At 36.7% G+C, this 10,345-nt stretch overlaps 1 protein-coding gene across 1 annotated transcript; it reads right to left on the bottom strand.

The window, feature by feature from the left end:
* Positions 1 to 1,406: 1,406 nt before the first annotated feature.
* Positions 1,407 to 2,672, bottom strand: LOC111803759 (MDIS1-interacting receptor like kinase 2-like). Its single transcript, XM_023688295.1, has one exon. The coding sequence runs from the start codon at positions 2,670 to 2,672 to the stop codon at positions 1,407 to 1,409; it is 1,266 nt and encodes a 421-aa protein (XP_023544063.1).
* Between the last annotated feature and the right edge of the window lie 7,673 nt (positions 2,673 to 10,345).

Below are 10,345 nucleotides of genomic sequence, written 5' to 3'. Positions count from 1 at the left end.
TTCGAGAGCTGTGCGGTCACAGAGGAGGTCATTTCGGAGCGTCAGTCCTTTTAGGTCTTTTATAGTCTTTTGTGTACCCTTTCATATTTATATTTCCTTTTTTTAAATTTGTATCCCCTTTATAGTATTTGAAACTTAAACTTCTCTCTCCTATGTTTCAAGTGTTGATTTTCATATTTTATTTTTCTTTTATTTTAATTTTCTTCTTAATTTTAGTTGCTTTCGTTTTCATCTTTTTGGTCACGGTCCCATTTTCGAAGCCTCAAAAATTGGGTTGCCACATATAGACTCCAACCTTTGCAGTAAAACCTTTAAAGCAACACGAAGAAAAACAATAAAGTGGAAAATAAATAGTGTAGCATTTCAATCAAAATGAAAAAAATTAATCAATCAACTAATCTAATCTAGGGACTACAAAAAGACATACTGCTACTTCCCTAACACTAGTCACATGACCTTCATTGTGACGCTGTCTTCCATACAGAGGTAGTTTGTCTTTACCTAAAAATTAAGAGTAGCTCATGACTTGAGTATTTTAAGAAATACTCTGTAATAACCTCACTGTTGGAGCTGAAAAATGCAAATTCATGCAACATGGTGAGACATTCAATTAAAAACATCGCATGACTTTAGGTAGCTTTCCAGTCAAAGCAATGTAGGATTGTTGTACTTTTTTACACACGACCTGCACATGCGAACATGCGGCCACCAAACAAGTGCGCACACCCCCGTGGCTTTGCTGGCGGGCTAGCACTCCCTAACAGGCTTTGCTAGAGACCACGGAGGGAAAGAGCCCGCAGAACATCATGGTGAACATAAATGTCGTAAGTCGTAATGTACGCCCCCGTACTTCTGAAAATGGAGACGCATCTCGATGCACATGACACACAAATATACACAAGGTCCCCATATCTTAAATTCACGACATAATTTATGACGTAAGTCAAACCTTCATTCATTAACATAATAAGTCTTTGAATTATGCATACTAATTCCTTCAATTCTTTCCTACGTAAGATAGCTTTCATTGAATAGCCTATGGAGTTTTATGTATCATAAATTATCGATGTCATAACATTTTATACAACATGGCATAGTCACGTTATGATATAGCTTATATACATGACATATCTCAACACAACATAACATGACATAACATAACATAGTATTGAACAAAATAGTATAGCATATCATTCATATATATGAAACATGCAAGGATCATGGAGCACGCATCATTATACATAATACAATTCATCTAACCAAGCCAACCGTAGAGCCACTTGGTTGACCTAAATAGTAGTCATTAATTATCCGATGGTACTAGCATTAATTGATGGTACCTCCCCATTAATTATCCGATGGTATGATAAAATGACTCAAGATCAAGTAATCTCGAGATACCAAAATCAGATAAAAAAAGCTTCTAAATTTGAGTCCAAAAGTATATTACTGGTTGTAACGTCCCGATGAATGATTGGAGTAATCCAATCATGATGTATGTATGACAAAGCATGTGAAACTCTTCGTATGACGTTCAATCTTTTTTTCCAATCCAATTCCACTGCTTCTTTGTCGTTACTCAACACCCAAAATAGGCTTCCCCTCTCCATGTATTCATATACGAGAAACATGCAACGTTTATGGAGGCAATATCCATGGAGTTTAATGATGTTCTTGTGCCTTATCTCTTTCAGCATATCAACTTCATTTTGGAAACTTTTGAAAAGAGTTGTCTCTTGGGCTTCACGGGTATGAAGTTTCTTTAGAGCTACGACCTTACCATTTGGAAGCCTTGCTCTATAAACACTTCCATACCCACCAGTGCCAATGCAATATTTAATATCGAAGTCCTCTGTTGCTTCTATAATATCGTCATACGCAATCTTGCCATCATAATCCCATATGCAGAACACATTTCCATGCTTATTTGACTTTGTCTCATGGGTGACCCTCTTCTTTGATCGGGAATGAACAAGTGCAAAGCAGGAAAAACAGAGAACGAACAATAAAATTGATGGAAACAGAATCGTCAGCATTTTGAAATTTCCATGATGTTGTGAATCACAAGGGTGAAGCGGGGGAATACTGCCACAAAGCTTTTGATTACCCAAAACAATACTTACATCAAAACGATGCAGAATTTGGTCAGAAACCTTGCCTTCAAGCTTGTTGTACGATAAGTTGATATTTCTAAAGAAAAGGAAGGAATCTGAAATTTTGCCCATGAAATTATTGTAGCTAAAGTCGATGCTTGTAGGTCTAATATGATCAAGTGACAAATGGGGAAGTTCACCATCAATGAAGTTATGACTAAAGTCAATCTCCAATGTAATTCCATAATTTCGTATTAACCCATACTCGGAAGAAGGATTACTATGGAGTAGATCCACAAAAGTCGTAGGAATTGGACCACTAAGCATGTTGTAACTAACATTCAAAATATTCAAATTTTCTAAATGTCCTATTTGCAAAGGGAGGGATCCATTGAATCTATTTGATGATAGATCTATGAAGGATAAATTTGTAAGATGGACAAAAGAGAAAAGGATTGGGCCATTAAGCTTGTTACGATGCATCGTGAGAGAAGATAGATTACTTAAATTTCCAATGGTGGATGGAATTAGACCAATGATCATGTTATTGTCTAATTCCAACTCCATCAAGTTCTTCATATTTCCTATTTCAGATGGAATAAATCCACCTATTTGATTGTAGGAAAGATATAGATATTCTAAATTGGTCAAACGACCTATGGTTGAAGGGATTGTACGTGTGAACATATTGTTACTAAGATCCTAATTCCAAAGGAAGCTTACCACTGAGATTATTAGAAGATAAAGACAAATAGGTGAGTTTGGAGAGTTGAGATATTTGATGAGGAATTCCCCCCTTGGAAACCACAATTACTTAGATAAAGACCTTTCAAGTTAGGTAAAGATGAGAAATTCAAGTTTTGTAGAGTAGACCCTTTGGGCAATGGCCTACTTACCTGAATACCTGTAATACTTCCTGAATCATCACAAGTTATGTCAATCCATTTACAACGAAGTGAGATATTATGATTGACCCACCAACCAGTTTGTAGTAGAGCATCGGCTTCTTTTTTTTGGACCCATGTCCCTTAGAAAAGTCACACTATTCTCTTCCATTATTACCAACTTATTAAATGTGTTTTAATAGAAAATAAATGTGTTTTACTAAATCAAAGTTTGTGGTACTCATTGTCTTCTGATCGTGTCTCTTACTTTAGGTGCTTCACATCTTGACTTAGTACAATATGATTTATTTATTTTTATTTTTATTTTTTTACCAATTTTTTTTAAAAAAGAGATTCATTTATGATATAAATAGAGACATTATTATGTCGTGTAAATTATAAAGAAAATAATCTTTACCGACAGGATGGGACAACCACAAAATTCCTACCGACATTGTGGACAAATCAACTCTGGAATTAAAGTTGAGTTCAAACAAATCGAAATCAAAATAAAAATCAAAGAAAGATTAAGTTTACCACCTGTCAAATCTCGATCCTTTTATTGAGGTATGAGGCACGAAGATCGAATATCGGAAGAACATAGATGAATGAGAGTGTATTGCGCAATAGTCAAGTTTGGCATAGATGTAACGACCTTATGTTTCAACTGAAATAGAGTCGCTACGACATGCATGACATGACTGTAAAGTGTGGAATACGTCATTTAAAGTAGTTCTTAAATGATGTCATGGACTTAAGCTGTTTGAAAATAAAATCTTTAATACGAAACGAAAATTTAAATAAATAAAGAGAAGAATAACACAATACCCTGATATAAGCTACAAGCTACAAATTAAACATAAATGCAGCTGTCCTATTACTGGTTCCATGGCCTTTGTCACAACGTCGCCGAAATATATATAAGGGTGCCTTGTCTTTACCTAAAATGTAAAAGTAGCGCATGACTTGAATATTTATTGAAATACTCAATAAGTGACCACTATTGGGGTCGTGAAATGCAGTCACATGCAACATGGTGGGATCTATCATTTAAAATATCATTTCATTCTCTTAGGCGACTTTTCAGTCTGAGCTGAATTGGATGTGTATTACTTCTCTACACACAACCCACACGTGGACGTGGACCCACCAAGCAGGCTCGCACACTCCCTGGACCTGCTGGTCGGGCTAACGCTCACAGACGGGCTATTGCTGGACACTCGGAGAGAATAGCAAGTCTCTTATCCTTGTGGCGAACATAAACATCATAACCAATCTCATAGTATACGCTTTCCTACTCATCATAATGTGAAAGTACTTGATACCCGTGAACACACAATTATACACGATATCCCCATACTTTCCATCATGCCATAATAAATGATGCAAGACAAGCCTCCTTTCTTTCATGACATGTTAAATCTTGCACACATAATTCTTATAAATTATTTCATACATAACATAGTTTCCATGCCATGACATGCCATAAGGAGGTTGTGTATCATAGATTTTCTTATTTTAAAAGATATCATGGCATATCATAGCATATTATAACATATCATGGCATGTCATAATATAACATAGCTTAGCGTTACATACCATGACATTTTGTTTATACCATAAACAAAATTAGATCTCGAATGTCGAAGGGTCCGATAAAGCATGGGCTTAACTTGCCCTTTTGTCCGACCCTTAAGATGTCTTTCATCGAGAACACTTTCAATAATATCTCATTTTCTACATCAAACTCTAAGTTTCAACATTTCACGTTAGCGTAAATCTTCTATCTACTCTAAGTCATACATATTCTTGCCTTGATCTTTTTGACTTTATTGGTGGCTTGGACTAACTTTGGTCCTAATAGTTCACGTTTGCCTACCTCGTCCCAGCACACCAGGGCCTTGATTGTAAACTCTAACGATACAAAAGTAATTAATTAAGCTATTTAATTAATCAATTTATGTTCATTAACGGTAGGTCATTTCACTATAGACTTATAGCTCAGCTCTTATGCACTACAGAACAAGTTGTGTTCATTGATATAATCATTATAAGCAAGTTGATTCTTCGTGAGTTGTTTGTAATTACAGCTTGGTTAAAAGTCCATTTTACCCTTGTAATTACATCTTTTCCCTTAAGTACCACTAATTGTCTAATGAACACTTTGTGTATGATCTAATCAAAACTAAGTCCCTCTTCGGTGAGAGGGTTGGGGCCAATTGTTCAAGTCTCAAAATCAGAAATTAAGAAAATTACTCAACTACTTACCTTACATGGGAAACAGTGAATTCCATCTCGTGAAATTATGTTCCTAGCTCCCTATCTGGTCAATCTCCCAAAATGATATGCATATTGAATTGGCTACCAAAGTTATTCTCACCCTTGCAAATCAAACGCCAAGCCCTCACAAATAGAAGTTCATAACTCACTCAGAATTAAGATTAACTCACATATGACTAGTCTGTAAAATATTAATCTTCTCAATTATCAAATTTATAAAGAGAGGTTAAATATTTCGTGGTCCAATGTTATACTAACTCATTGTACATGATACTCCCACTCATATGTTTCCACGTATACGATTTGATTAAATCATTTGTAACAATTACAAAGTAGACCATATAAAGAATATTATCAAGATAAGGCACCCAACCTCATTCATATTCTATATTACCAGGTTATAATTTGAACATGATCCTCCGGTATTTCAACTACATATTGTTCAAGATTACATTAATAACCTTGGTTTTTCATATAATAGATAATATTAAACGGTAAATAAAATAATCAAAATTATTAATAAAAATTAAATAAAAAATAAAGAGGCTACACCAAACCAAGGAGGTTGAAGTAGAAAACCAGAAGCGAAGAGAAAGAGACGACCCAATTCAGCGACACAAAACCTGAGAGTTTTATATGGTAAAAGCATGTTGAGGATGTGATTTCAATTTATTAAAGAGTTGCTATTAGTAATTTACATGGTTATTATTTTTTAACTTACTTACATTATTTCTTTGAAAATCTTTTACAAGAATACTTAAAATTAATTGAAGGGTTAGGAAGAATTTTTCTTCTAGAGCTTTGTTAACCTAAATTACAAATCGATTATGGAAGTAATTACTATGCATGACCCTTGCCAGCAAGCTTGAGCATCTATTAAAAAAGAGCTGAAACTCACCAAAAAATTCAGCAACTTCTCTATTTGAACTCTCCGGGTAGAATCTCACTATTATTGATTTTCTCATTTATCATTTTTTTTCCAACTATTGACACTGGTTCCTGGTTCCTCTAATGCCAAATGTTCTTTGGAAGACATTTGACTTGTTGTGTCTTCTGATTCTCTGTTTGTCCACTTTGGAACCCCAACCTCTTGGTAAATGAGCTTGGTTTATGCTCCACTAACGGGTAAGACTCCTTCTCGGAGAGTCTGACTTCAACACACAAACTATCTCTGATCTTGAAAACACAACTACCCTGACAAAACTAACACTCTTGATATAATTGTGATGTTTTTGTTCAATCCTCAATCTTTTCCTGACATTCTTGTCCAACTAGACATATAAACTGTGGCTCTACTACCAACTGTCACGATTGTAAATTTTTAACTGTATGGCGTCATGATCTTGACACACTCATGACAAGCCTAAAAGGGAACCCAAGCCCCATATACATTTTTCACACGTCTTTGTGGCTTCATCAAACCTTAGATGAGGTTTGCAATCGTTAACAAAACACAACTCGTGAGGAATCCAAGCTTGTTCAGCCACACACGTCACCCGTGCGTGCATGTTCATTCATCTACGACTTTGTTCGACTTGCCTCTACACGAGGCCAAGTCATTCGACTTAACCTTGCCTTTACTAGGAGAAAAGGTCGTGATATGCAACGTCACACCTCAACTCGTCATCTAAGTTCTCAATTAACATGTCTCACATGTCTTGATGTCATTCCAAGTTCCAAGATGTCATTGGCCATCACAACTCACACGGTCATGCTCACCAAGAATGGACCCATGTGTCGTTCATATCTTCGGGACATCCCAAACATCCATCCTTTCGAGTTCTGTCGAGGCATTGGCTCTCATGTGTCAATGTCATATCATTTACGGACTCCATACTAGATAGCAAGTGCATGTACTGTAACGACCCTAAATTTCTACGTACCTAGAGTCACTACTAATGTCTCATACTAAGCTTATATGCTGAATATAACTCTTAAAACGACATCATTTATAGCATAAATTTCGAAAGAATTAAAACAACTTCATCTTTGAAAATATCGTCATGGTCTTACGTGTTCAACACATAATACTGAAAATGCAATTAAATATATTTCTATCCTATACACGTGTCATGGTCTCTACTTGCATGTCACTGTCAACCGTACATGGGCGCCTTACCTTTACTTGAAAAATGATATAGCACATGACCTAAATATTTCGAAGAATACTCAATAAGTGACCGGGGCCATGCAAAAATGCAAACACATGCAACAAATGCTCTAGGGACCTATCTCCATCTCATGCTAGGTGTGGTCTCCAATCTGGACTAGCATGGAAGTGTAGCACTTCCCTACACACGACCCATACGTGCGAGTGTGGATCTCCAAACATACATCCGGAGGTTAGCAGACTCCTGAGTGTCATGCTCAACATGATCACTATCATCATCATAGCGTACGCGTCCGTACTTATCATCATAAAAAGGTAAAGTGTCCTGATACTTGAGTATAGTCTCATTTCTATATTACTATTAGTAATACATGTGCATTAGTTACTCATCATCATAACATACACGTCCGTACTCATCATCATAAAAAGGTAAAGTGTCCTGATACTTGAGTATAGTCTCATTTCTATATTACTATTAGTAATACATGCGCATTAGTTACTCATCTTAAAATCGTTTCTCATGCTCTGTAGGGTTGTGCCCTAGTCGATTTCTCGACATAACATGCATGATGCTTAATATGGAAAAAACATCATCATATTAAGGTAACAATATCATGCATCATAATCATCATAACTCGTCATCGAAATGCCATCAAATACACCATAATCATCAATCACGTAATTAAACATCATCAAACATCATCATACATTATCATATAACTCATATACGCGATCATAAGTCATAACTCATAAATCGTACGTTATACGGCAAACAAGTCTCTAGTCTATCCTATAGTAAGACCACTTACTTGGTTGGCCTTAGTTGACGTTCTCTCTAAATTATTATACATTAGCTCCTGTTCCTCGAAAGCTGCTCTAAGTGTCATCGGGGTTCATTTCCTATTAAACCGTTCGTCATCTTTCGTTAGTATATCACAAATTAATCATAAATTCAATTGACATATGTTTAATATTATACTAAAACAACCTCGATTACCTTAATCAGGCCTGAAAACAGGTTTGGGAGGATGGAAACGGGTTGAAATTGGGATACCCGAGTTGGATAAGCTGAAGGAGCCACGAAAGCCGAATCGAACCGAGCCAAGCCGCGAAGCCGAGGGCTTCTTTTTGCTGTAGGTCGACACATGGCACAATAGGAGGCTGACGTGTGTGTAGGCGATTTCGGGTCGAGGCGCGGGCCGAGTGTTCTCTCGGGTTGAGACGTGCGCCGCTGCAGGAGGGTTGGGCTGAATGTGCTGGATATTTGGTTTTGGGTTGGGCGTGTGTTGGGCTAAACACTGGGCCGAGATTTGGTTGGACCTCGGATTTGTTCGTGCAGTAGTTCTCGGTTGCAGGCGCGGGTCCCAGGTGCTGCAGACGAATTGGGTCGAGGCTTGGATTGGGCTAGTTGCTGGCAAGGCGGATCACGGGTGGAATCTGACCTGGATCCGGGTCTCTTCTTCTTCTTTTCCTCGGTGTTTCTCTCTTTTGTAGGTGTTTTGGAGGGTGCTAAGGTCGAGGATGGTGTTTGGCGATCCGTGGAGGCCGTGGGTTCGTGTTTCAGCATGGGTCGCGAAAATTCCGATGGTGGCTGAAATTTTCGCCACATTTTCGGCAACTGAGTTTTTTTTTTTGTTTTTTTTTATTAACAAAACGTTACATATATCAACCTTTGACATATGGGTGGGGTGCAATGTCGGTACACACGTGGTCCGATGCTATACTTGAAAGACCCATTTCAAAGAAAGTTTATCGAGACACTCATCTAGCAACGTTCGCTCTCACCATGACACACGTATGTGCCCTAGAATAGCTCATTTAGGCTACAAGGTATAGGAGTGATAGAGAGCTGACACCATGCCTCCCCCAAAGGTACATTGTGACGCATTTTTGGTTTGACAAACGTAGGCATGAATTTAGTGAATGGTAATACGATCTCTTGAAGCATCTTTTCGTATCCGTTGGATACCAAATTTTGCAAGCTTTCATCTTTCGTATGAACGGACATAACTCTAGAGCCACCTGCCTAAACTTTTTAACACAAGGAAGAGACATTACAAACAAAAAAAAAAAACTATTATTTAATTTTCTCTCCTACCAAATGAAACACTTCACATAGAAAACACACCCCTAACCAAATGAAACACTCAAATATTGCATTGTAGGTCGGGCTTTTGGATTTGGATGGAGACATGCAAAGACCAATGTTAACGTGAGAAGTATACTTTTTGCCACTCCAATTTGGAGTGAAGGAGATTTGAGTCGTGAGTCTAACAAATCAAAGATGAGTATACGTGGAGTAGATTTAGACCACAAGTAAGCCAATAATTGTCCAGGATGCTTTTCCATTATTACTTCCAATGCCATCACATCAAAACTGTAGACGTCACATTTTTCTGTTACGACAATGGTGTATGTTAATTCTGAATTAGAAAAGAAAAAGAATTAAAAGTAATAATTTAAGAAAATAAATTAAGAATTAATTATTATAATATGTGCTCGCCTGGAGCTATATATCCACAAGTTAGTAGGTCTAATATGATCTCTTCATTGACTGAAGTCAATCATCAATGTATTCCCATCGCCAAGACTGAAAGGATAGTCAATAGAATGATTACTATGGTGTTACTAAAAGTGCTAGAAATTTGCCCATTAATCATGTTGTTACTAAAATTCAAATACACCAAGTGGGAGAGATCCATTGAATCTATTTGATCATAGGTTTAAGATACATAAATTTCAATTGGGTTAGTGAAGGCATGGTGTTACATTTGAAGAGTTTCCTAGCTTTTTAAATTCTCGATTTTTAGAGAAATTGAATCATTCAAGTAGTTATGAGAAAAATCTAACAAAGCCAACTAAGTTAAATACCAAAAAGTGGACGGGATTGGGCCATTAAGCTTGTTATTATTCATTTGGAGATAAGATAGATTACTTGTAACGCCCCGTTAGGTTTAAGTATATATATATATATATAT

This window comes from Cucurbita pepo, chromosome LG10 (genome assembly GCF_002806865.2).
Source record: "Cucurbita pepo subsp. pepo cultivar mu-cu-16 chromosome LG10, ASM280686v2, whole genome shotgun sequence".
Taxonomy (NCBI): domain Eukaryota; kingdom Viridiplantae; phylum Streptophyta; class Magnoliopsida; order Cucurbitales; family Cucurbitaceae; genus Cucurbita; species Cucurbita pepo.
This window is presented reverse-complemented; position numbering and strand designations above follow the sequence as displayed.